General features: G+C 56.7%; 1 protein-coding gene across 1 annotated transcript; it reads right to left on the bottom strand.

Moving 5' to 3' along the window:
- RBPMS2 (RNA binding protein, mRNA processing factor 2) lies at positions 1-27796 on the bottom strand. Its single transcript, XM_086620369.1, has 8 exons — positions 27724-27796; positions 14613-14690; positions 13955-13993; positions 13309-13371; positions 11782-11932; positions 11008-11156; positions 348-417; positions 1-87 (listed from the first exon to the last, which is right to left on the bottom strand). Exons 1-7 carry the CDS (start codon positions 27781-27783, stop codon positions 355-357), a joined length of 603 nt encoding a protein of 200 aa, XP_086476495.1. The 5' UTR covers positions 27784-27796; the 3' UTR covers positions 1-87; positions 348-354.

Here is a 27796-nt window from a genome sequence, read left to right as displayed (position 1 = left end):
CCAAACCAAGAGGCGTCTGAGCGATCGTCCCTGGCACATCCCTCCGCGGAGAGGCAGGGAGGAGGAAACACAAGCCGAGGAGAGACGCTGCAGGAGAGGAATGGCGGTGAGCAGGGCTGGCCGGATCCGCTCTCCGAGTGGCACCCGCAGCCCTTTCCCCAGCCTGGGGCTTGGCGGGTGTCCCTGCTCTCACTGGGATGGATTTGGCCCCATCACCCACCAGTGTAACCCAGCCACATCCTTGGGTGGATGCAGGGGGCTGAGCCCCTGCCCCTCTCCCTCCTCCCCACAAGAGCCAAAGGACAAGCAAGACAAGGACCCGGCTCCGAGAGTAATTAATTACTTACTAACGAACTAACAAAACTGACGAGACTTCCATCCTTGCTGGGTAGCTTCAGAGGGAGGATACCAGCGCATCTGGAAAAGAAAGCCACGCCAGAGGTCTGTGATCCGGGATTATCCCAATTAGAGCCCAAACCTTCAGCTCCTTCAGGCCCTGCACAAGGTCCACTGAGTAAAGATGTCTCCAGCACGGGAAAGGAGGTTCCAGATGAGCCCCAAACACTACTTGAGTAGCATCCCAACCTGGGGCTGCACCGTGCCGGCACTACCCGGCGTGCCAGCCCCACACTGGTCGGCTCTGGGCTCACACAAGGACAGGCTGAGGCTCACCAGGCACTGGGACCCGGCTGGGTCCTCCCTTAAGGAGCACGGCAGGATCCCACATGTCTAAGAAGGAAGCTAGCACCCCATCTCAGGGCTTGCCTCAACATCTCAAGTACTTTCTGCCTCTTGGTGTAACCAGAAGACAGCCCCCAAATTCACCAATTCAGCCCCAGCTCACTACAACATGCAGGACATCACCATTCAAGCTAGGAAAGCTCCTCACCACCAAGCTATCTATGAAGTTTGCCACTGCAGAAGTGTGTGCAAAGGGGCTGTTCTCCCCCAGCAAGCTCCTACTCCCCCCACACACCCCAAGTTTACATGTTTCCTCCTGTTCAGGCTCAGGCAGGGCAGAGAAGGCTCACTTTGGGCATGCAGCACCCCAGGGGGGTGGCCGCTCTGTCCTCAGCCAGCAGAAGGAGGCATCTCAAGACCACACATTTAAACCAAACAACCTCTGCGTGACACACACCGGGTAAGAATTGCCTCATCCATCACACAAGATATCCATGAAGTTTCCTAAGCCACAGCCCAGCCATCAGAAGAGGCTCCAGGTAGACCACATCACAGTAAGAACTTGGTAGAGCTGCAAACCAGCAAGACTTGGAGGCTTCCCTGGCAGGTCGGTGTTGCCACATCTCCTGCTCAGGCCTGCTCCTTGCTGAGGAAGGGTTGCTGGATGGGGACCCAACAAGCAGACAGGGGAACAGTAACCAGACACTCTCCAGCCTGTCAGTAGATGCAGCAACCTGCCAACGTCCAGTAGAATAGCATCAGGCATCCAGATGCTCTCCGTTGGGTCTGCAAGACCAATAACGTCAGGCTGGGCTGAGTTAGCAGCCTCCTGCCCGAGAGCAGCAGGAGATGAGTCTGTGCCACTTGACTGAGCACAGATTCAGTGGCAGGAGCAGCTAGCGGAGCTTGGTCCTGCTGCTGTTGGCAAGGGGAGTTGAAACACAGTGGTCACCCCCCCATCTTCTCCCTCCCCAGCTGGTGGGAGGAGAGCACAGCCTCAGTGCAGACAGGCATCAAGAGCAGCAGGTACATTCAGGGCTCTGGGTACCAGTAGAATGATGAACTTTGCTTTAAGATGGGTAGAAAAGAGGCAGAAAACCCCCTAGAACCCAGTGTAAACTGTTCCCCTTGCCAGACCACCCTGGCAAGGTTGTCCCCTTGCCTGAATAAGTCTGGCTAGATGTTCCCCTCCCAAGAACAAGCACCACTCAGACCAGAGAGAAAAAACAGTATTCCCAGACCAGCTCCAACCCCCACGCATGGCACTCTCCCACTAAGAAGGACCTTTGGCCAAGGACAGGCAGACTTTCTTGAAGCAAAGTCCCAGGTCAGTTGGGCAAAGGAAGAGCTACAGCCACAGCCAAAGCATCTAGTCTGGCAGAGGCTCTGGAGCTCACCTAACCCTGACATGGCTGATGCGCTCCTGTCACACCAGCAAGGGCGATTCCACCAGCCTCTTGCCAGAGCCAGGTCTTCCCTGCAGGCTGTAGGCATGCAAGAGACATCAAGAAAGCCACTCCAGGTTGAGATGACAGCTGGCAATGAGGGGGAACAAGAGGTAGGTGCTTCTAACCACCTAGCAGCAAGCCTGACCGATGCACTGGATGGCCCACACAACACAAGTCTTGCTGCAAAGTCATCCAGGAGTGGAGATGCAGAGTTGTATCCCCAACCCCATCTGCATGAGACCTCCAGAAGCTGCACACAGGTCTTCAGAAGAGACCATGGTGAAGACCAGGACACCCAGAGACTCAGTGGCAGCCCTTGGATTACTCTCCAAGCTAGGCACATCCTCAATGGGTCCCTTCAGACCCTACTCCCTTTACCTCTTTAGAAGCCAAATTCTGACACTGATGGAGGTGCAAAGCCTCTGGCTTTGCATTCATCCCTTTATACAGAGACATGCAGCAAATGGCCAAGACCTTGACACTGCAGCCTCCTTACAGGAGCTGGAGGGGACAACAGGCATGCATCCCCCAGAAACACAGCTGCCTGCCATGGCCAAGTCCTCCCTCCATCACAAGGGTGATGCCAGTAACTGAGGTCCCTGAGCTTGTGCTTGGGGCTGTTCAAATCCCTCCTCTTGTGATGCCCCCCCATAGGAGGGGGTCTGCAAGTTTGCAGAGGCTCTGTCCTCACAGGAACCTCCCATCAGGTTAAATCTGCTGGATCCCAGGCTCCTGTTCAGGCACCAGATCCATGCTGGAGGCAGCTGTCTGTAGCCAGGCACACTGAACTGGTCAGACTCCTGGCCAGACACCTTCACAGCTCAGCTCTCAGCTGGCCTCACAGCAGCCAGGTGCATTCCAGTCAGTCCAGCCTTGGCTGGAAGGACTTGAGGGCATGGACATTACCAAGACCCTCCTCTCCAGTGAGGAGTCCCATCTAGCGCCATGCCCAAAGTGCTACCTTAGAATCACAGAATGGTTTGGGTTAGAAGGAACCTCAAAGATCATCTCGTTCCGACCCCCCTGCCATGGGCAGGGACATCTTCCACTACACCAGGTTGCTCAAAGTCTCATCAACCTGGCACCTGACCTTGGTGCCACGCACACCATGCCTTCACTTCTCCATTAGCCCAGCTCAGCTGCACCCTCTCTCCTCAGCCCGAGGCCACCACGCTGCTCTGAGGTATGGTCATCTCCTTGCACTGACACGGCCAGGAAGGCAGCCCAGTGCAGGCAGCAGCATCACTAACACCTCATGGGGCCACCACAGCAGCTACCAGTGCAGGGACCAGGGTTACTCGCTCCCTCCCAAGCCCTGTCACCAGGAGGTGCTTGCTCAGCAGAGCCACATCTCAGCAGCCAGTGGTCCTCCTCCCTGGCCAGAGTCTCCCACTCCAGCACTCCTCCCCTCGACAGCTGGAAGTAGTTTCCTCCTGCCCAGCAGCGACAGGAAACTCCCCCCTGCACTCACGGGGCTGCTGCCTCCATCCCACGCCGGCTCGGCGCGAGCAGCGCGGCTTTACGTAAGCAGGCACAGCAGCTGCGCGCCCCCGAGATGGCCATCTCCCAGCCCCGCGCCCCGAGCCTGGTGGCTCTCCATCCCCTCCTCAGGAGCTCTGGGCCAGCTTCTGCCCCACGTGCACACCCCACCCCAAGCCTGACCAGAACCTCCAGTTTCAACAGAAATCCTGGTTTTCTCCTAAAACACATACTGCTCGTAGCTCTGGCACTAACAAACCTCCACTTCCGACGGACCGTCTCTCCTTGCCTTCCTCCTGCAGGTCTCCGATGCTCGTACACACAAATCCAAACAGCCCCCAGGCTGGCAGGAGCTCCTGCAGAGGTGATGATCCTGGGTACAAGCCCAGGCTCTGACACGCTGGCAGGGTGAGGGAACCACCTGCCAGGTCTTTCAGCCCACAGAAAGATTAAGGGCTTGATGGGATGGGGCAGGAACACCCCCTCGCTGGAAGGGATGCTTCCAACACCAGCAGAAAGCGCTGGAAGAACCAGATCGGAGGCAGCAGCTCCGTAGGACAGCGGCACCTGCCAAGGCAGTTTACTGTCCACATCCCTCAAAGTGGCTCGAGCACTTTGCTTTTGCCAGGGAGTAGAAGAGGCTCTGAAAACACCAGGATTCCAGAGCCATCTGGAAGAGGAGATCAGCACCACAAGAGGCTGCCTAGGGTTGTCCCAAGAGGATTTCAACCTGTCAGGCCGAACCAGAGGACTTCCCTACAGGGAGCAAGTTTCTCTGAGGGCTTTCGGAAGATCCGTTATCTCTCAAAATACTACACATCTGTCCAGGAGGAAGCTGAGAAAGAGTGAATGGAGATGTCCAACGCTGGGTGAGGAAAGCACAGCAAGGGAGGCTTTTACTGGAAGAGACGCAGTTGTTTCTGGAGCTGCATTAGCTCACAGTTGGAAAGGAGTCTGGCCACACCACTGCAAACATCTCCTGCTCGCCCACCCGGAGGGACAAGACAGACGCCGCCAGCTGACTTCAGCCAGCGTTGTGCTGCCGCCTTCAACATCTGCCCTAGAAAACGGCTGGAGAAGAGAAATTTATGCCTCTGCCCACCACCTTCCAGAGGCCAGGTGAAACATCCAGAAGCAAGGAGCGTCTCTCTTGCTGCAGCACAAGACCAGCACTACCTAAAAATCACAAAGAAATCAGAAGTGGGGCAGATAAACACCCCACCAGCACTGTGCCCTCCTTGTCAAGTCCTCCATTCTCTCTCCCACTTACCCTCAGAATTTCAGTTTCCTGTCTTGCCCACTGTCCTTATGGAGAGCGATTCCTTCGGCAGGAAAAAGAGAGAGGGAGGAAGGGAGGACTGAATCCATGGATCCATCCTCAAGCCACCTTCAGCTCGGATGGCCTGCCTTTCCTCCAGCTGGAGACACAGCTGATGGGAACACGGCCCAGGGCAGGCAAGGAGAGCCTGCAAAGGTACACTCATAAGGCACTAATGTCATCCATTAGTGCTCTCTGGACACACGCTTCCAGTCTCAGCAGCAGGCACTTCACCCAAGCCACCCACTTTCAGGGTCTTTCAGGAAGCTGGGTTGAGGAGATGGGCATCCAAACGCTGGCACGCTGTGCAAGACCCAAGCAGCTCAGCCCACCACCAAGAGAACCTTGCTGCAGTCGAGGCAAGCACAGCTCTCCCCAGGTGGCTACGGCGAGATGGGGCTGGAGGACCAGTACATCATCTCACACCACGTTGAAGAGCCCACAGAAGACAACTGGCACTGATCCATCCTGTTGCTTAGAAGGGGCATTTCAACAGGCATCCATTCTTTGCCTCGTACCCACCCTGGGCCTTGAGGCCACCTACACTACAGCTCAGAGACATACCCCTCTCGCAGACCTCAGCGAACAAATGCTTCTCCTCTTCCCAGAGCAGAAACGAGTTGTGCTGCTTTTATTTGGGTTGAACTACCCAGGGAGAGCCGGTGCTGGCCATAGGTCAGGAAGTCACTTCTGACACTGTCTTGGTCCAGTTCACCCATCAGGTGTGATTTAGGGAGAATCGCTGCTCAGCAGCTACCTGGAAGAGCTAAGAGCATCTCCTGCCTGCTTTTCTCTGGCCAGATGGAAACACCTGCTGTGGGGAGAGCTTGCTCAGGGCTGCCTGGCCAGCACCAAGTCACTAGAGTTTAGGGAAGCATTGTAGCCATGAAGGTCTTGAGAAGTGCTTCGTATCTCCAGGAATCTGGAGATTATCTAGAAAAAATAATCCTGCAAGTCCTACACATGGCAGCCCCAAAGAACAGGCAACGAGATACTAGGCACAGAAAATCTGGCATTGTCTCCAGCCCCCTCTCCCAGAGAGGGTCTATCAGAGCTCAGCTGCCACAACATGAAGTACAGGAGATTTTGCAGATGGGACCATGAAGTCAGTCCAGAGGTCAGCGGTGCACAAAGGCAGGATCTCCATTGATTCAGATCTCCATGGTGGCCACTGCTCAGTGCTCCAGGGCTCAACCAGGCTGGTGGCACCCAGGTGGTCACCCCCCCAGCAAATAGCGGCATCTCAACAGGAGATGGTATTTAAGGAAGAGCACAACACATGAGCCCATCCCAGCAGATCTCATCACATCCCCAGTTCTCTAGAGCCAGCACCAGATCACAGCCACTGGGACCTGCCTTGTGTCCATCCACAGCTGCAGCCACTGCTCAGGAGATCCAGCTTGCCCTGAGCCTGCCCAGGCAGCAAACAAGAGGGAAAAGGTTTTTTGAGCACTGACCTCCCCTTCCATCAATGGGCTCTGCCTCAGCTCAGTGCTGGGAAGCCTCAGGGCCCTGCTGGGCTCTTACACCACCATCACCACCACATAGCCATGATCCAGGACTGCTCCTTCTACCCACCACTCACTTGGACAGGTCCCAGCTTCAGAAGCCCACATCCACCATCTCCTCAAAGCCAGCAGCGGCAATGTGGAAGCTCCAAGGCACCTTGAGCTGCCCACACCCAAAAGGATGGGCAGCTCTGAGCTTTCAGTCCATGACCTGCTCTCCCTGCCTTGGAAGCATCTACCACAGATGGTCTCCCAGGCTCTGGGTACCCAATGTGTCAGCCTAGTCTCCTCCAAGCACCATGTGGTAACCACCACCAGCCTCACCCATGTGCTTATGAAACAAACCTGCATCTAGCCCCTGCTTTCCAGGGCAAGTCAGGCAAGTACCAGGGATGCTGCCACAGCTGGAAGCATCTCTCTGCTGAAGAGCTACAGGAGCATCAGCAGTCCCTGGTCCCTCCTGCTGCCCACTCAGAGCTTGGCTTGGAGCCACTCCAAAAGAAGTGGTTTCACATCAGAGACACAACGTGGCCCAACTCCACCACACAGGCAATGGATGAAACTGTTCACCACGTCCAAAGAGAACAAGACAAGGTGCATCATTGTCTCTATCCTTGTGTCAAGAGCTCCTCATCTTCCCAGGAGACCAGGAGCTCTGCACCCACAGTCTTCCAAGGGCAAAGGCACACCTGGGCCCCCATCTCCAATGACTTTTCCCCAACATCACTATCACACAGAGGCAAAAAGCCTACTCAGAACCACTGCAAGAAGCAAGCCAGGACTCAGTTCCTTCAGAGCTGACCACAGCAACCATCCTCCCTGCCAACCAGTCCTGGGCCAGACCACCTTCCCTCTTCCCAAACTCCCAGTCTCCTACACCGCTCCCATCTCTCCCAGGCTGCCAGTTCCCTTCGTTACGGCTCGCAAGACCTGCATCCTGCCTGTGATTTCAGGCTGCAAGAGAGAAGCCAAGCTCCAGGTAGGAACTCGCTCCGTTTCCAGTAACTGGAGAGGAAAATGGTGAGATTAGACCCATGATTAAGGGCAGGGTCTGTCCCGGTATGCAATTCTGGAACAAAGTGACTGGCAAGTGCTGTTGTCTAACGTGCCCGCTAGAATTTAGTCGTGTGCTGTCGCTACCACGTCACTCACCTCCCCCACCGTGTGCCAGGAGTGAGGTCAAGGTGTATTTCTGGTTGCCCTCGAAGGGTCGTGGTTGGGGAGAAACCAGGTTTCTTTCATGCCAAGTGGCAGGGTTGTCTCTGCCTCGGCTCAACCGGGCTGCTCCCCTCCCACCGGCGGGACCTGGCTGAGCCTGGCTCAGCTGGAAGGAGTTGATGTAAGATGGTGCCATGCTGTGTGTGCCATGTCATGTGCTGCCAAGTTGGAGATGTGGGTTAGAAAGAAGGCCTGGTATCTCATTCCCCAGGCTCTGGTGGGTGGGTAGCGTGAGGCCCATGCACTGGGTTGCCAAGGAGATACGGGCTACAGAGATGGGCAGAAGCTTGCAAATCCCATGGTGCACCTTGGAGGAGAGATGGTTACCTTACCAGTCTTTCCAGACGTGGCTGCCATCATGCTTAACACTTCTAGGAATGGAGCTGTAGTACAGCCACTCCACTAGCTGCAATAAGGCATCACTAGGGCGTCCCATCTCCAGGGACAGCTCTGAGCTTCAGGGCTAGCCTGCGCTGGCATCATGGCTGGAGTTCACTAGGGACATCAAAGGAGGGATTTGAGAGAGGGTGGGAGGGTGAGAAGGCAGATGGGACAATCTTAAAGTCAATGGAGTCCCCACAGGTAGAGGTTCTTGGCTGCGCTGGCTCAGGCCACGGTCACATCTACAGCAGCCTGGTGCCCGCCGGGAGCATCACCACGGCGCGGCGGTGCCGGGAGCAGCAGCCACCAGTCTCATCCGCGAGCAGCTTACCGACGGCTCCCAGCGCACCGGCCGAGGCCAGGCCAGCCTCGCGCCATCTCCTGCCCTTCGTCACTCCTGCCGGCCCTCTGGGCAGCTCTTCAGGAGGCCGTGTCGGCGCGTCGCAGAGGGCGGCCACCTCCTCTCCCGCTCGCTTACACGCTTGAACTCAGGGTTGCGACAGGACGAGCACTTTGGGTTTAAACCTTTTGCAACAAGCTCTGAGCTTAGCTGCTGCCTCCAACTCCATGCCCGCTCCAGGACTGAAGGCTGTAGAGCTGCTACAGCTCCGGCCATCCCCATGAACGTCCTCCAGCCAACACCAGTCTGAGGAGGAAGAGCTGCAGTTGTCCTGGAGAACAACCCACACGCCCACCACCCTGCCAGCAAGGTGAGCCAGCTCCCACCAGCGAGAGCAGAGGGCTCCAGCGCACCAAGAGCAAGGTTGCACCTTTTAGCCCAGTTTGTGAGCAAAAGTCATCTCCCCGACTCGCTCCACCCTGCCTCGGCTCCACAAGGGAAAGGGCTCCAGCTCCGAGACCGGGCAGCCCGGAGCTGCCAGCCTGAGTAATGTTTAACCCCATAAAACTTTATTGGTGATGTATACTGCGCCAGAATGTCTCCCTGTGAGGTCACCACCAGCTCCAGCACGACACAGCTAGGAGCAGCTGTAGCTGCTCGGCCAGCCGGCTGCTCTTCTTCAGAAGAGAGCTGGGTCTGGCCACGACCACAGTCTGGGGGGGCTACACCAGCTCCCTAAGGCTTAGGGGCACGTCACCACTGATGGACCTCCTTGGGCAGAGAGTCCTACCTCTACAGGGAGCTCCCCGGAGCCTCAGGGTCATTCTTCAGACCAGATAACCTCTTTGAGAGCTAAGCTGTCTGTCCAGAACAAGTAGCTTGCCAACTGGAGGGCAGGAATTATGACCCCAGAGGGAAAAGATCTGGCTGAAGGCCTCCTTGATAAACTCTGCTCTCCTAAAGCAGAGGGTTTCTCCTCTATCATATACTATAAAGTTTCAGTATATAAACCTTATGCTCAGGGTCCCCATACAGTCACTGATAGTCATCCTTGAAGGACCTACAGCGCTGGTTTCACCTCAGCCAGGCCAGAGGGGTTTTTTCCTGCTCTTTCCTGCCAGAGGCAACTCAACCAGCAATAGCTCTTAGTTCCACCACCCTACGCACAAGGAGCAGGGAAGGGAAGACATTTGCTCTCCTGAGCTGCCCAGGAGCAGAGCACACTCAGATGCTCCTGTAGCTGTGGGCACCATCAATAACTTTTGGAGAACATCAGTGAGCACAACCCTCCCAGTGAAGGACGATCTTACTTGAAAGAGCAGCCTGGCTCTGGAGACCGTTGGAAGAACAAGCCAGTGCCTGGTCCTGCCCTGGGCCCCACATACTTCATGTCTACTCTGCAGGAGCTTCAGCTCAACACTAGCTCACCAGTAGAAGAGCAAATGCAGCAGGGGCCTGCAAGCGCATGAGGAGCAGGATGGAAAAGCCCACATCAGCCAGGAGCTTGCATCCATCCAGTGCCTCCATACTGCATTTGGGAAATAAGCTTGGGTTGAAGCTGGGCAGCTGCAGTCAAGATGCTTGCAGGAGCAAGAGAATGCCAAAGGGCCAGCTGAGCTGACCATCAGGCAGGTGGACAAGGTGAGAGGACACAGCTCTTCCTTTCAGTTTAAGCAAGGAAGTGTGGAGCTAAACACCCTTCTTGGCAGGACAGAGAGCAGATGTCACAGGGTCTAAGCCCAGAGCCCCACTGCCCTAGTCCCCCCATGGCATTACTACAGGAGCAGAAGCCAAAGCAGGCAGAGCACAGCTGGCTGGTGACACCAGGCAGGGTAGGGACAGGGGCGAGTGCTCCAAACCACGCATCTTAACCTGGAATTAGGAGACTACCTTCTCTGTCCTGGCTTTCCCTTTGCATTTCCGTGGTTTCAGGGACTTCATGCTCAGCAGGGCTGTTGGCCTCAGTACGTTAAAACATTCCAGTGTCAGACCAGTATAGGCATCCCTACACCTCCAGCTGTCGGCAGGCACAGCCCTTGGGACACCAGGCAGGTGGTTGCACCACCACCAGCATTTCCAGAGGCCCGTATGCAGAGTGACCCTCTCTAGCTCGCCACCATCAGAGTTCCTCGCTATGGCAAAGCTCTGACTGCTCCTCTCCTGCAGGACATCCCCCTCTGGCTCCAAAAGCACGAGTCGCTTGGCCCAAGGGGGCTCCAGCGCAGAGCTAAGCCCACTGCCTTCACTGCGACTTCAAGGAGGACCTTTTTTACCTATCTCACTTGGTGCCATGTAGCGTCTTCTCCCAGTGGCCCCACACCCACAGTTCTCCAGCCACGGGGACCAGCAAATCGAGCCCTGACTTGCCCCATCCGCCTGCCTCTAGCAGGGAAGCAGGCTGGACCTGCAGGGTCAGAAATCATCGACCAGCTCCGTCCGCACTGGGCCACGTAGACCTCTCCCCCGCGGTTCGCCCAGGGCTGGGGGGGCCTCCCACGCGCTCCAGCCGGGAGGGGGCTTTGCCCAGGAGCCAAGGGTTGAACCAGCCAAGCAGAGACCCGTGGGAGCGAGCACCGGGGGCAGCGGGAGAGAGGAGAGTCCGGCTCCGGGCACGGGACACGGGGAGCGACTCACCTGAGCGTGAAGAGCGGCGGCCGCAGCAGCAGCCGCCGGGTACGTGAAGGCGGCATGGGGGATGGCAGGGGTGAGCTCCGTGGTGTAGAGTGGGTAGGGAGCCCACGCTTCCGGGGACGCTGGAATCAGAGCCGCTCCAGTCAGGTCATCTGGACAGGAGGAGACAAGGGGACAGAGTCTCAGTAGCTGGCCCCAACAGCCTGCTTCAGGGACAGGATCTCCAGCCCCACACTAAAGCTTTGCAGTGCCGTCCCAGCGAGGTTTAAGATACAGCACCCGCAGCATCTCTGTGGTCAGCTGCTCCTCTGGCCTGCCAGCCTTGCCAGGAGCATGCTCCATCACTGCTCAGCACCCCACACGAGCTTTGGGCAGGCTGGTTCTGGCACGCAGCACAGGGCTGGTGCCACAGGATGGCAGGACAGAAGACAGGCTCTCAGCACCGCACTCCAGGCTGCCTGGCAAGCCTCAGTAGGGCTGCTCGCCCCACCAGGCCATGCTGAGGGCACATGGTCCTTTCTGCTTCACACCCACGGATGGTTTAAAGGGCTGCTAGTATCACTCGAGCTACCAAAACCAGCTCTGCTCTCCCAACATCTCTAGTGTTGGCCAGAAGTCTGTTATTCTCCAGCAACCCTAACGTGCCGGCCCTCCTGCAGCAGGCAGATTTCAGCCAGAGCACACATGGTTTCCTTCCCATCTTGGCAACACTCCCAGCGTTGGGCATCTCCCAGGCCGGACCGGCCATGACCTCAAACTGCCTCCCAGCATACTCACAGGGGTCCCGTGCAATGAAGTGTGCGCCCAAGGCGGGGTGGATATTGGTGGGGTTTGGCGTGGCCATCAGCTTGCTCTTGGCCATCTTTGTGTTGGCTTTAGCAAACTCTAACCGCAAGGTCTGGGGGTTCTCTGGGTCGAAGCGGATGCCCTGTCACAGAAGGAAACACAGGAATGTCTCAGAGGTGAAGTCTCCAGTCTAAGCACAGGCTGTGTCTATTCATGGAGGAAAGCCCAACAAGGCAACCAAGGCCATCACGCTGCAGTCACATAGCCCAGGGGTTTTTTGTCACCTCACTGCAACACTCCAGCTCCCACACGCTTGTATTTCGATGTTCAGCTGACCTAGGGCCACTGCTTCCAGCACGAGGGACACGGCTTTGCTCCTCATGTGCAGTTCACCAACCAGCAGAGCAGTGATAGCTACCAACACTGGTCAGGAAAAAAACCTGTCTGCTGGAGCTGGGATAACCCCAGCTATACTGGAGCTCCTACATCTACTGCCAGCCTGGGCAGAGACACTATCAGCATCAGACCAGATCAGCAGCCTAGATCCCACTAACTTCTGCAGGACCACATGGGATGGAGATAGTGTTGGACCGTGCCTGCCATGTTGACCATCTTCATGTCTTTCTTGAGCTGCAGCAGTTTGGAAGTGCTGTCAATGTGCTGAAGAGCCTGTACCAAACAGCTTTGACCCTGCCTCGTGTCCTCCCACGGAAACGGCAGCATGGGAAGGCTGGTTTCCTTCCTTTCTGATGAAGCGGGTGCCTTCTGGCTACAGAAGTCCTGGCAGACTAGAGTCCAGGACAAGGACCTGCTCTGCTGAACTGCCACACACTTTTTTCATCAGGCAATTTGGTAAAGCGAGGCTTTAAACAAGACCACTAGCACCAAGCAAGACCTTGCTGTTTGCTAAGGGTTGGTTCCCCAGAGAAGACCTGCCTGCTTCAGGTGCTCCAAGCCAAGGTCAAGCCAAGCAGTCAGGCTAGGATGAGCCCTCACCTCGGCACTCGGTACAGGCAGCAGGAGGAAAAAGCTCCTTGCAGAGTAGCTCTGGCCACACCTCGACACTCACCGGTAACGAACAAGGGAGTCCTCTGAGTCCACCACTCCTGCTCATACAGGGGGAGCGCTTAATGGATAAGGAACAGGATTCACAGCCTGGATCTTGTTATCAGAGGCCAACTGTGAGTAAGGAGGTACATGCCAGCTCCAGAAAAGAAGTAGCTGTTCTTTCTCAACACCCTCAGAGGCCCTAGAGCGATCTTCCAGTGGTCAGAAACGACACCTTTTTGCATCCGTTTGCTCAGGCTGATGTCAGCCTTAAACAGCTCTCCAGCTTCCATGGTGGGATGCTGCAGGACCATTTAGCTTCCACACCCGAGGGCACAGCTGAGACACCCTGACCCTTGCTATGCTGTGGACAAGCCAAGCGTCACTCCAGCCCACAGCTCCAGGTCAAGCTGCGGCAGGGCACACGGCTCCCAGCTCTCCCTGGGGCCTCCCGGCACATCAGGTACTCACGTTCAAGGCGTTCTTTGCTGCTTCAGCGCCAGCCCGGCTGTCAAAGGTCACAAAACCAACTGGCTAAAAGAAATAATGCTCATTTCAGTTTGGAAGCCTCTTCCAGCTCCTCAGGCTGCCCTGCCACCCGCTCTGCCCCACCACCCGCTCTGCCCCAGACAGTCTACAGCAAGCAGAAGAAACCATCTCAAGCTGCAGAGGGCCTTCAAGCAAAGCTTGAAGTCACCATCCCAAGATTCCTGCTCCATGTCTGCTCTCACCACACCAAAATGCTTTGGTATTCCTACGTGTGGAGGCACTTCTTACCCTAGTAGCCCCCAGCAAGGGTACCCCTTGCCCTGCCTTGATTAGGATGAGTCTGGGGAAGGTTTCTGACAGCACAGGGTTTGAGACTAAAGCACCAGGTCTCCCCCAGCCCACATGGTCCTGGGCAGCAATAGAAGACACGGAGCCATTCAACACCTGCTGAGAGGTTGGGGCCACCAAGATGGTGGGCATGAGCAGAACCCAGCTGTATATATAGCACTGAATACAGACAATGCTTTGCGCAGTGAAATGGCGTCTGTGCCTCCTCCCCTTCCCCCCCAGCACGTCTGGTTTTCTAGCAAAAAGCCAAAAATACCCAAGCACTGGAAGAAGGAGGTACCTGCTTTGAAGTTAGCTTGATCAGTGACCCTTCATAACCCTGGAGAAGGGAAGAAAGCAAGTCAGCATCAGGTTCCTGAAGGAGTCAAGCTACAACCAAGACACGGCATGACAGCTCCCGGAGTTACTGCAGCACCAAACCCTTTGCAGGACAGGGTTTGCAGCAGTTGGTACATTAACATGTCTCCTTCCCACCAAAGGAGAAGACTGAGATTGGTCTAAGGGCAGAGCAGATCTCAGCTAGCCCTTTGGGAAGAAATCCCATTTTCCAGCTCTTCCTCAAGCTACTAAGATGAGCACCCTGCCTGGCTAGTGCCTACAGAGCACCCTGTGCTGGAAGAGTGCAAACAAGGGAAGCCCACTTCCCCCAAGGACAGCCCATGTGGTGACATAGTGAAGGATGGACAGTTAGGGTACCAGGTCACATCCTCAAGGAAAGGCTGGTCCAGCTGGGCTGCAGGGCTGATCAAGCAGCCTTCATCAAGCTCCAGGGGTTACCCAGCTGAGTGCAAGCCATGGGATACCAGGTTCCTCAAGCTTTCACAGAGGACCTGCCTTCCCACTTCATCCTTACTTCCCTCTGACAGAGATCTTTGCTGCAAGGTTGGCCACAAGACAGCATCTTTCCCACCAAAGACCAAGTCTGAAGACTTTCTTACCTTGAACGGTCGGAAGAGTAGGTAGAGCTCTCGGGGCTTGATATCCACAGGAAGGCCACTGACAAACAGCGTCCGTACCTAGGAGAGAGGTCAACGAGGTCTACTGAAAGGAGATGCTTAGCACCAAAGCAGGGGTGCAGAGTGCAGTTCAGAAGCTGGGTGCAGTAAGAGTAGGACACCTTGCACCAAAGGTACTAACGCTTCCCTACATCAGAGGAGCATTGTCCGGAATAATAACTACACCCAGTCCTTTCCTCCCTGCTGCAAAGGATTCAGATCTTCACCAAAACTCAGTCTCAGAACAGTCTGGACTGATTAGGGCTTGGACACCAGCCCCACAGTCTGACTGGACCTTAATGACTAAAACTTGAGAAGACTTCTAGAAGACCATATGCTGCCAAAAGCACTTAGACAAGAGTTTGACACATACCAAAGGTCCAGAAAAGACCAGTACAAACGCCAGTTTTCTCTCTAGCTCTTTCTACCGATCATACATTAGACCTCGTTTCCTCAGCCTACCCTGGCACTTCAGCTACCGATTCAGGCAGCCCTCAATTCTGAAAAACACCTCACTGCTACACTCGCATCTTCTGACCTCTGCAAAAGCCCCAGAACATCACTGGGAAGACGATTTTTGGGTCCGCCCCAGCTCCTTCACCAACACACATCAGACCCTTCAGAAGCTGCTACCAAACCAGCTCCTACAGCATTTGTTCCATTGCTATCAGCTGAAAGCCAGCTGTGCTGCACCAGGTCCACGTAGGCCCCTGCTCTTTCCAAGCTGTAGAAGTCATGTACCAAGTCCACCATGTACCAAGAGTACCAGAGGAAGATTTCAATAGATAGTCTGTTGAAATTATCTACAATAGTTCACATGAATAGCCAGGAAGAAGAAACAGTGCTGAAGGCTCATGGCCTAGGAGAACTCTGCTCAACTGTCAGACCATCATGGCCACCTTCTCCCTGCTCTGGGAGACATTGGCCAGCAGCCTATTTCCATAGGAAGCATCACGACAAAGCTGTTGAGACTTCTTGTAAATCAGCACAGAGCTGAAAAGGGAAGTTATGCAGGACAGAGGTCACCGAGACACAAGTCATCATTGACAAGGACCAGAGGACAGCTCAACCAGCACTGACAGATAGGCAAGGGAAGACAGAAGACTATGGGAATGAGCTGGAGCTCCGTGTTCCTCACTTTTCATTGCGTAGAGATGTCACCCACCAAGCCCGCCCCAGACAAGCCCCAAGAAGGTCATGGGACAGCACTGATGCCCAAACGGCCCCCAAACAGTGTCAGATGCTTTTGAGCTGCAAGACATGCAGCAGGACCAGGAGCCCTAAGCCAGAGCCCATCTCCTGGCCCACCTCCAGTCTGGAGTGACCCATTACCTTCACTGGACAGAAGGACTCTGCTCCCACATTTTTGCTCAGCCATTTCCCCTCCCCCAGACAAAGTGGGCTGTATCTGACACCTCATTAAACCTCTTTGGCCACCAAAGCAAGCAGCACACACTTGCCCCACTCCTGGGCTGGAGACAGTGGCCACCTGAAAACACAAGGCCATGCAGCAGAGGCTCTGCACCCTGTACCTCTTTGGGGACAGCCAGGTTCAGACTCCCCCAAGCAGAGAAGTTTCTCCTATTTACAGGAGAAAACACACACCTCCTTGAGCTCCTGTGCCCAGGAGAGCTCTGCCAGGACAGAGATATCTTCACATCAACTCAGGGGACAGCTTAAACCTTCCAGGATGAACAACGATCATGAAAGTCTTGGGGTCCTCTGCCTCTCTTGCTCTCCATGCGTGCTAAGACACACATATTAGTGTGTAAAGTCTTTCTCCAGCCTGGAACATCTCAAGACTGCTGCAGGATGCAACCACTGAGCATCCTTCCCTCCAACGCTGGCATCCTTCCTGTCCCCTCTCCTGACCCCTCAGTACGGGTGGCCCTACCACACACCTCTGCTTTTGCTTTGCCCTGCCTAGGGAAGCAGGATGCTATCTGGAGCACTCCAGAAACACTTCCCATGCCCAAGCTCAGTCCCTACATCCTCTCCACTCAGCCCAGCCCCTCATTTGATGCATCACTCCAGGGCCACCTCATGCCCAGAAAGAGCGGGCAACAGCACCGTCTCTTGGCTTGCTGGCGGCCTCGAAGACTTTGGCACTTGCACTTCAGCATGAGCTATGCGGAGTGCCTGCAGCGCATTCCCAGAAGACGTGTGGCCATCGCTTGCAGTGGAGGACTGCGCAGTGTGGCGGCACACACATGTGCCTCAGCCATGTGAGAGCATCATCCCTTTTCAATATTTCAGGATCTGAGCGTGCTCAGACCCCAGAATGGATGTTTCTTCCAAGCAGATAGAAATCTGCATCCCTGTTGGGTCTCTAAATGGTCCCGTGATGTGTTGCTTGGTAAGTCCTTGCGACAGGCGTGACAGAATGGAAGACGCGCGGTTGCTCGGGGAAGGGGAAGTCAGCTACTCAGAGCTCTTACAACAGCCTGGACGGAGGAACGCAGGTGCCCAGGAAAGCTCTTTGTCAGAAGTAACAAGCTCCTAATGTCAGCCCCATAAGTTGCTGCCAAGGATGGGAACAGGAGACCTTCTCTTGCAGACCAAAAGCTTTCCTTGGCCTCCAAGTCCAGTCTGTTCCCATACACAGCACTGGAAAAGCGATCCCAGCCAACCCACAGCACCCACCGAGGGCTGGCATCACCCCAAAGAAAGCCTGAGCAATCCCAAATGCCACCAGCTGAGATCGTCAAACAAGGCTCCCCAAAGGATCTCAAGACAGACCAACCAAGGTCCCTGCTCAGAACGGCTCGTTAGGAGCAGCAACGAGGCCAAGTGGCTCGTTTTCCCAGATCTCTGCAATTCAGCACATCCATAAGTGATCTAGAAAAGGATAAGGGGAAAGCGAGACCGAGTTATTTAGGGAAGAGAGGGTGAGGCTGGTGAGACACCCAAGCAATCCGTTTGAGGGACAGCACGAGTTAAGCCAGAGGGAGATCGCTTCTGAGATCTGGTGTAAACACGGGATTTGCAGCAATCAGAAAGCTGAGGAGATCGGGGTTATCCCACAAGAGAAAAGCAGGAGGCAACTTGACAGTCTGAGCATCTTGTGGGCAGCCCTGGTCCAGCCTCCTCTGCCTGCTCCCAAAGAGCAGAACCCGTAGATGAGGGCAGCAGGGTCTGGACAAGCATCTTCCAGCAGATTAACTGAAGTGGGACTCTCCAGTCACCCAAGTCCTGCAGGCTTTGAGAGGCCAGTAGGACCACCCAGAGCCAATGAATCCAGGCTTCCAGCCCTTGCCCTCAACACATTAAGACAGAGTAGGCTTCTGCTGAAACAGTCTTGCCCTGCTTCAATCCCCGGCCACCAAAAACCAGATCCATGTAGACAATCAGCCTCCTCACAGAGCAGCTGGAAAAGCCACAGGAGCACAGAGAAGATACAGCAGAAGCAGGTCTCCAGCAATACCTTGTCCTCATGCTCGCTCTTAGACTCTGCTACCAGCCACTCGAGGTACCAGGTGAGAACCACCCCATCTCACCCAGGACGACTGATCCCAACCGGACACACATGCATGGAGAGAAGCGGGGCAGTGATTGGTTGTTGCCAAGGACAGCCCCACGGCGTCATCCTGCTGCAGGCCCTGCAGAAAACGCTTTTCCTTCCCTGTCCCTGCCCCCTCTGGGGATGTCCCCCATCCAAACACTCAGCGGAGATGGAGGAGAGCCATGGAAAACAGGATTGGTGCCAGGAGAGACAAGACCATCTAGGCCATCTCTCAGAGAGGGAGGGTCCCAGCACAGCTTCCCACGCAGGAGGGGGGAGGGACAAGGACAAACCCATTTAGGGCTCAAGTCCTCGATGGCTCTGAAGCAGCCCTTACACAGCTGTGTCTCCCAGGACAGACACACACCTCGTGGGGGCACAGCCAGGATCCAGCACCAAGGCTTTAAAGAAGTCAAGCAGCAACACCTGCCTCTTTCTACCACAGCTCCAACACTGCCAGGAGGTCAGCAGGGGTCTGACAACACCCACATCTCCTGGCCATGTCTGCTTTTGAACAAGACCTCGTGAAAGGGAGTCTCGAGCACAGTCAGACACTGTCCTGCAGCCCAGCAAGGGTCAAGTTGTGTCAGAAACATCAGAAGCAAAGGCACAAGTACCCACCTCCAGCAAGGCTGCTCTGGTAGGTCTCCAGCACTGGGCTTTTGTTAAAAGGCTGCTCCGAATCCTCCCAGAAGCCACTGAGGCTGACCCTCCTCTTCTGAAAGATCAGTCTTTTAGCTGCATCACCCACAGCCCAGCTTTGGCACAGCTGTGGCCACTCCAGCCCCCCAACACTGACCTGGTCCTGAGGCCACGCTTCCAGCGCCTGCGGCACGCAAGCCTGTACCACCAGTGGCTAGGAGACATCTGAGGACAGCTACAGCAGGAACATGCTCCAGCACTTCATCCGCACAGTGCTGCTGGATGTCCTCTCCTCTCCAGGAAGCCACCCCCAGCTACATGCCATTTTTTTTTCTGGAGACAAGCCATCTCCCACGCATTCACACCAACACGTCCACTGAGCCTTCTTCCCATGCCACCAGCAGAAGGGAGCCCCGTGCCATCCTGCTGAGGGCAGGGACGAGCTCTGCCACAGCATCCAAAGGCAGTCCCTGCTCCAGGCAGCCACCCCTGTGGTCTCAGCAGCTCAGGCATATGGGCTCCACCTCTTCCCATGGGAGAGCATCCCAGTGGGATGCCTCTCAGACACCTGGGGCAACCAGCAGAGCCCCAGGGGTGGGATGCAGAGCCCCAGCCCTGGCCACCACGACGCAGCCAGGGCCACTTGACGCGAGGCCACAGGAATGCAGCGAGGCTGCCGGCTGCCCCAGGAGTCAGGACTTATAAGGCACGGCAGCGAAACGCAGGGAGGAGAGCTTGCAAAACAGGGCTGCAGGGAGGGAAACACTCGGGAACCCGGGCGTAAGGCTTAAAAAATGGGACGACACCCTCATCTCACTGCCCCATACGGGATGTGGGGCTGTGAGGTTCCTGCACTGCAGCAGGTGGACCCAGCCCTGGGCAGTTTTGCTCCTCAGCACATCAAACTCCCAGGAAAACCCCATGGCAGAGGGGCTGGAACTAGATGATCTTTGAGGTCTCTTCCAACCCAAACCATTCTGTGAAACACAGAGGGGAGAGATGGCTGGTCTGTGGTAGGGACAGCTTGGCAGGAAAGCAGGAGAGCCTCAACACCATGGAGCATGCCTCCCAAGGGGAAGGGGCTTGCTAATGTGCCTCAGTTTCCCTCCCACCAGCAGGGCTTGACAGCAGAGAGGCTGCAAGTGTTGGCTGCCTGCTCGCAATTCCAGCACCGGCAGAGCTCCGATGTCCTCAGGTGGCTCACGGGGCCGGCAGGTAGGGTAGCACTGAGCCCCAGTGCAGGATCAGGCCAGGAGCTGCTCCAGCCAGGAAGCCCCGAGCAGTCACAGGGCATCCCCCCTACGCCAGAAAGATGTTCACCCATCCCCAGAGGGGAAAGAGGGTCTTGAACCTCCCCCAGCACTTGAAACAAGGAGAGCTTCCAGCTTCCCTCCGAAATCAGCCTTTTGCACCTACGGCGCCCAAGGACCAACATCGTGGCCCGGAGGGGAGGAAGGCAGGTTGACCACAACAAGCCCAAGCGTTCCGGCCGCTACGGCCGGGGCGACGAGCATGACGCTGCTCATAGCTGGACCAGCCCCTCCCCAGCATCGCTCTTCCCCCGTGTCAAGCAGGGGGATGACAACGGGGCTCAGCTGCCACTGTGGTCAGGGCAGGAAGGCGGTGGAGCGCGGGGGAAGCAGGGAGAGGCACTAAACCCCTGCCCGGAGGAGCAGGAAGCACATGGAAGCCGATAAGTTCGGGCACAACGGGGCAGCACCCAAGAATAGTCCATGGCCCCAGCAGAGGAAGCTCCACAATGGAGACTCCCCACTACCAAGTCTCATCCCCTGTGTCTCTGCTGGATCTCATGGAAAGGATGGTACCCAGGGGGGCTTAGGCCATGGTGGGGGTTCAACAGCTGTTGAAACATCTGGGGACACCAGCCCCACAACTCCAAGAGAGATTATTGTCCCAACAGGGCAGTTCCCCAGCTCAGGGAGCTGCTAGCTGAGCATCCTGATCGCTCTTCCACCTTGCTGAGAGGTCTGCTCAGCTGGAGGAGACACTTGTGTGTATCATAGCCAACGTGCTGAAGGACGCTCACATCCATGCTTGTGCTACCCAGCCCACGGCACTGAGCCTCTGGCTCCAGGGACCCCGCAGCACATCTGCCGCTCTCTGATGCTCGGAGAACCTACAGACATCTTGCACCATCGGATGAAGCCATGGACCTTACCCCCAGGGACAGCCCTCACACTGGGGAAGCCTGCTGCAGCCCAGCCCCTCCTGCCCACACCCCAGCATTTGTTCTCCTGGCAGGAGACACGGAGGTGAGACAAGCTCCTGCCAGTCTCCGCCCTCAGCAGAAGACATTGGCTTGGATGCTCCTGAGGACCCTCATGAGTACATTCTCACCTCTGGTCCTCAAGCAGCTACATCTGTCTCTGCTTTGCCCCACCACAAGGTGATCCCTGGGCACTCTTCAGTCCTATGCCACCACCTCCTCTGCCCACAGAGCCAGGACACGTCCACAGAAGCATATGAATCTCTCCTCAAATCAACTTGATTTGGGGCAGGACACCGCTGGGCATGCCACAGCCCGACGGCGCATGCCTGGCATCTCCACAGCCCAACACCAAGCCAGTCTTCCACAAAACCCAAGTGACAGCGAGCTGAAAGGTTACAGCTGCTCTCCACTGTTGACAATGGTTATTGGAATCTCACCCCGATCACAGGGAGACCTCTGGGGACACCAGTAGGACACCAGGCATCCACAGGACTGAGCCGCCATTGCATCAGCCCAGCTCTCGGCAAGTCAGGGCCATGAGGCAGTGGGGAGGGGCTGTGCCACCCAAAAACGGATCAGAAAAGCCAACCCTAACCAGCATCATGCCCTGATCTCCCTCTGCACCACTCTCCCCACCAGACCCCAAGTAGGAACCCAGCCTGTACAATATAGAGAGCAAGGCAGAGGTGAGCCCACCAGCCCAGGAGAGCCTGGGGAGCAGGGCAGAGCACACAGCAAGAATGGATACAGCACACAGCCCAAGCTTTAGGGCCACCACTAGAAACAGGTCGTGTCCCAGCCAGTTCCCCACTGGCATCCTGCTGTGGCCAAGGAGACCCCAGAAGGTGAAGCTTCCTTCCCTCCTCCAGTACCTTCCAGAGGAGCTGGGTGCTCTCTCCCAGTCCATAGCTTGTTCTGCACATCAAGCCACTGCTATAGGTGACCCAGGAGAGTCACACTTTCAGACAGACACTGGCCTCCTGTCCTGAAAAGCAGATGGGAGGGACACACATCTCCAGGCCATCAGCTTCTGACACACAGCCACATAGCAAGACCTGACCCCACACTAATGCAAGAACCCATCACCACATCCTTGGCAGCACAGGAGGGAACGTACCATTCCAAACTAGGAGATGCAACACTTCCATAGCCTCTTCTGGGCTAAGCAGCAGGGCTGGAGATCCTCTGCATGGGTAAGCCTGCCCTACTGGGCCCTTGAGTTTCCAGCAACCACAGCATGTGGCCAAGTAAGCTCAAGCTCAGTGATCAAGCAGAGCAATGTGCAAGCCCAGCACACTCAGACCCATGCAACTGTCCTCTAGAGAAAGCCACCCCAGCAGACACTGAGCACATCAGGACAAGGTTGGAGGCAGAATCTCATCTCTATGCTCTGCCACCCTGCCTATCCTGTTATCCTACCACAGGATAACAATTGGCCAGTTGGGCTTCAGACTGTTCCTTCCCATAGGGCACACAGCAGAGGTCAACATCTTGCCCTTGTCCACAGGACCAGGTGCACGAGACCATGTTCACTAGACAGACCGACAAAGCAAACCTCAGCACCATCCCTGCTCCCATCTCCAAGCAAGAGCCAGTGGATGAGCTGAGACCAAAGAAAGCCTCACCACCCCAGACACACCAAGAGCAGCCCAGATCTTGTGTAAGCCTCTAGCTCCACACTCACCTGCCATCCAGCCATCATCCAAAGCATCACAACACCCCTCTTTCATGGGACTGAACTGAGGAGGACAGCAGGCCCTGGGACAGGCAGCCTCCCAACCATGCCATGACCCTGCGGTGTAGTGGTCAAAGCATCCACTTCTGCCATGCCAAGGGCAGGGTCACCTGGCACGCGTCTCCTCACGGTGCTGGTACCACTGTCTGCCCCAGGGTCCCTCCTCATCAGACACGCTGGGCTGGCTCAGGATCACCGCTATGCTGACGCACCTCATAGGGCCCAGGTCCAGCAGCAGCTCCAGTGGCAGGGCTGCATCCCACCACCCTGCTCCCTCACCACGTCCGACTTCGCAGCGCAGGAGGAATTCAGTTTCAGCCATCCCACGTGTCACACGGGTCTTTCAAAGCACAAATGAATTCTTTCCGCTTACTCTACCGCATGAGCCATCCTCATGTAACGTGGGCTGGTGCTGCAGAAGGTACTTTCCTACTCCAGGGGTGGCCTATGATGCACAGGCATCCCTGGGAACATGCTTTTAAGACAGCTCACCTCCAGATCTGAGAAGGCTACTGGGTCCCAGCTAGTGCCTGGTACTCCTGGAGACAAGGTGCTGACCACCTCACTTCCACACTTATGCCCTGGTGAGGCTTCAAGCCAAAGCCTTCGCTTCAGGCACTCGGAGGTCCAGGACAGACAGCAGCATTGCTCTGTGATCCAAGTAGCACAGTCTTCATGACCTGGTACAGTCAAGATCAGCAAGCCCAAAGGACATTTTGGCTCCCAAAGCCTTCCCTACCAGTTCCAGCACGAGTCATACTTGACTTCCCACAGCACCAGTTCCTCTAGCAGAGGCATGAGGAAAGACAGCAAAGCCTGAACCACTCTTAGATACCTTCCAGACATCTCCAAGGCAATCCTTCCTACTTTGATGAGGGAAAAGCAGAGTCCTTCGCTAGCAAGGGAACCTTTGGGTTTGGCCCATCTTAACTTCTGCAAGCACCACCTGAAACCCCTCCATTTTGAGGCCAAGCAGGGAAAGCTTTGCTCAGCAACTCCTCAGATTAGCCAAAGGAGGAAGACTCATTTCTGAAGCTGGGTCTTGTTTACCAGACCAGCTACACAGTCAGGCAGCAGGAGGAAGAACGGTTACCCCATCACGGGGACTAGTTGGGATATTGATGCTCAAAGCAACTCAGACTCATGTCTAGAACTTAGATTTGAAAGAGCAAGAAAGGAGGAAGCTCCTTCACAGGGTATTTACAGAGGCACCAGGACATGAGGAGATAACAGGGAGATTCCCACATCCCTCCTCCAGTAAGAGCAACTCACTGATAGACCAAGAGGAGGTCTGGGAACACACCAGTTCCCAGAACCTCTGCGTGCATGGTGACTTCAGGGTGTTTGCTCAGCCAACAATCTGTCACTAACAGAAAGCTGCATCTAACACCGAGGGGACTTTTACGACACACGAGAACAGCTCTGAAGCACCATCCTGGTTCAGGCAGGCCAAGTACAAGGAGATTAGTGACCATAACTACTACACCCTCAAGTTCTTCCTAGCAAAGAGCAGCATCAGAGAGTCGTTTGACTTCAGAAATTACATTAACCTTATTTGTTTCAAGTCAGAGAGCGAGAGTCCATGCACACAAGAGGCATCGAGGTCTGCTCGAGCAGAGATTACAGAAATCAAGAGACGCCTGGCACCAGGCCATGAAGGGCTACAGACATCCAGCACGTAACACGGGCCGCTCACCAGTGACATTCCTGGGTGGTTCTAGAAGCCCTGGCGTGCAACAGCTAAGGAAGGCCAGGGATGACATACTTGCTACTGAGGAGGCTGTTTGGGAGCGGGCAGCCTTCTGCATCCCCTAACGGGGCATCTAACCCTAATGGGTAACACCACGGCCTTGCCATGGACCAAGAGGGAAGATAATCCTCTCCTAGCAGAGATTAGCCAGGTAGCTTCTCCTGGTCCTCATGTGGGCTCTGCCCACCCAGCACAACCCTCACATTTGATGTTTTCCACATCCAGCAGTCCACAATGTCCAAGCTCTACCACGACGGAGCTCCAAGCAGGCCCTTAAGACCAGCCACTGTCATTTAGAGGGAAGGGGCCAAGAGGACACATGGGATAACTACAAACTTCAGCCACCTACTTTGGACATCTAGACATCCAGCTCCAGATTCCCCTCCCTCCCCGTGGACCTACAACTTCCGAAAGGAGAGCAAGGATGAACTTCCAGAGCAGAAGCAACACTTGCCCAAGACAGTGGGGCAAACACACGCCGTCCTTGCTGCAGCACGGCCACGAACGCAACACGCAGCGTCCACGGTAAGCAAGGAAGCTCCTCTGGCTGCTGGAAAAAGCTCTGCCTGCGACGGGGGTGCGCAGCACCTCGGCAGCCGCCCGTCTCGCAGCAGCCCTCGGGAACGCCGGGACATACGCTGTCACGCAGATCGGCGGCTGCCTGGAAAACTAAACAGAAGATAGCAGCGAGCGGGGAGGGACCGGGTTTGGGGAGGTGTCTGGTGAGGAACAGCAGGGACTGACATTAGGCCCTGTTTGTTTAACATTCCCGTTAACAACCTCGAGAGGAGCGAGAGGCATTCCTGTCCTCCGCATGTCACCGGGCAGGAAGGGGCTGCAAGATCCAGGGGCGTGCAGATAAGATAAAGGGAAAGGCTGAATTTGGGAGCTTGGCCCCGTCGGATCCAGGGCACACGGTGCCCTTCTGCGAACGCTCGGGGAGGCAGCGAAGGAGGCGGGGGCTGGGGGGGGGGGGGAGTGCAGGAATGGAGGAGTGTCCGCGGCATCTGGCGGCGTTATCCACGCAGTGTGGGAAGATATTCCAGCACACCCTTCTGCGTACGGTGAGACCCAAGGATCCGACTTTGCGCTAAACGTGTTTACCGCTCCGTATCACGGGGAGCTCTGGGCAAGAATTCGGGTGGGTTGTGGGATTAAGCTCCTCGGATCATGCCGGGACCCTGAAGACTCCTTGTGCCATCCTTAGCCTCCTCTGCGGTGAGGAATGGCTCCTGGTCAGCCAGGAGGACATACAGGAAAAACAAGTGTTCAGAGAGCTCCTGTAGGCTCAGAGCAGCCACCGCAGAGCCCAACCTGCAGCTCATCACCCACAGCATTATTTGTGTTGGGTCCTGGTGCAGAGAGGGTTTTCCATGAGTCCCAGCCCTCCCAAGCATCCTCCACCACCTCCAAGGCGGTCAGTCCTTTGCTGCAGACCATCTAGCAGGGTGGACTGGACCGTCCCTCTCCCCGCACACACCCAAAGGCAGCACGATGGAATGCAGGGGCTGCTTCTGTTCAACCCCTGCCCCATGGATGCAATCCTTAACTCGGTTTTCCGGCCACCAAGCATCCCATTAGGGAGGACCATTTTCCCCAAAGGACTACGATTTCCAGGCTCCCCAAACACAACAGCTTCCAGCACCCACGTCGCCAAACCACCACCCGGCAGCGGGGAACAGGCCAGCTCTGCCCCGGCAGCAAGAGCTGGCCTGGCCACCACCCACGAAGCACCAGTTTGGTGCATCCCAGCAGCATCGACCTCAGGGAGCTTTGCAGGCCAGTGAATAATTGGATCAAGGAGCCGCATTGACTCTTCTGCGCACGCGTGTGTGGCCCACGACACCCCCTGGTACCGAGGCTCCCCGCAGCGGGGAAGTGGCGCAGGGCCCCAGGTGCTCGGTCTCTCTACCCACCCACACCAGTGCCACCCAGTGAGGCTGGGATGTGTCACCAGCAGCATCACAGCCGTGTCCAATCGCTTCACCTAAGCCCTGCTCCACACGGGGGACAGAAACGCCACAGCCACTGCCTACCAATCCATTCCACCCCATTACCCGGGTCCCCCTGCACCAGGGTTGAAGACCAGTGGGCGCGATGGCCTCAAGACAGCTGGTGCGTGGAGACCGTCCGGCCCTGGTGGGTGGCAGAGCAAACCAGGCGCCATGTTGCGGCGGCGCGAGCGCACGGCGCGCTGGAGGAGAGCGAGGGGAGGGGGCAGAGCACCTCCCCGGTCCCGAGGGCGAGGCGCGGAGGACTGCAGCAAGACACTGCCAGGCATTTTCCAGCACCGTCTCCAAGATGGAGGGCGGCTGGTGACCCACTGCGCCAACGCCGGCTCGAGGGGCACGACAAGAGAGGCGGTTCACTACCAACGATGCTACCACCCGGCCAGCAGGTCCGACAGCCAAAAGGCAAACGTGCAGGGCCATGAGCTTGGCTTCAGCATGTGGCTATGGACAAGCGACCCCTGCAAGCTCTCCCAGCATAGGGTCCAGCAGCATGCAGGCTCCGGCTTGCAGTGGCCATCCAAGGGAAGGGGACTGCTGGCAGGGTGGCTTACAGCCCTCCGGCCCCAACAAGGCCACCAGCACACTGGGAGCAGAGCAGTCTCCACCACTATGGTCCAAGTGTGTCCTCAGCAGCCCACATGGGCAGAGCGGTGCCTGGATGCAGGAGCCCGGTGCCCTCCAGCCACAAGGACTGGGGGACAGGACACCTTCCCCGTAGCCAGGCTGGTGGGAGCCAGGACCTGCCAGTCCCCCGCCCGCGGGGCAACAGGGACACCGAGCTATCCATTCAGGCTCGCCCTGCCCGGCCTCCAGCCCCCGTCCAGCCCCTAACCCCCTCGCCGGGATGGCCCGCGGGGCTTCAGCCCCAAGAGCCACATCCCCGACGCCTCCATACTCCGGCTCCCACGTCCCGACCTCGGCTCCCCAGCCCAGGGCGGCCCCCAACATCCCAGCTCCAGTCCCCCGACGACCCCGGGGGTCAAGCCCCGACGCCGTGCCCTCGGTTTCCCGGCTACGGCGCGGCGCCACGATCCCGCCCCGGTTCCCCGACGCCCCGGTGCCGCATCCCCACCGCCCCATTCGCAGCTCCCCGCTGCGCTCCCTCCGCGGCCCCCCCGACGCCCCATCCCCGCTACTCCAACCCCACCGCGCCCCGTCCCCGCTGCCCGGGCCGGGTGCCCACCTCCTCCTCGACGTTGCCGCTGCCGTTGGTGTGCTCGGTGTCCTTGTTGAGGTTGCTCATGGTGGGGTGCCGG

This window comes from Tauraco erythrolophus, chromosome 14 (assembly GCF_009769465.1).
Source record: "Tauraco erythrolophus isolate bTauEry1 chromosome 14, bTauEry1.pri, whole genome shotgun sequence".
Taxonomy (NCBI): domain Eukaryota; kingdom Metazoa; phylum Chordata; class Aves; order Musophagiformes; family Musophagidae; genus Tauraco; species Tauraco erythrolophus.
Note: the sequence above shows the minus strand (reverse complement) of the source record. Positions and strands in the feature narration are given on the sequence as shown.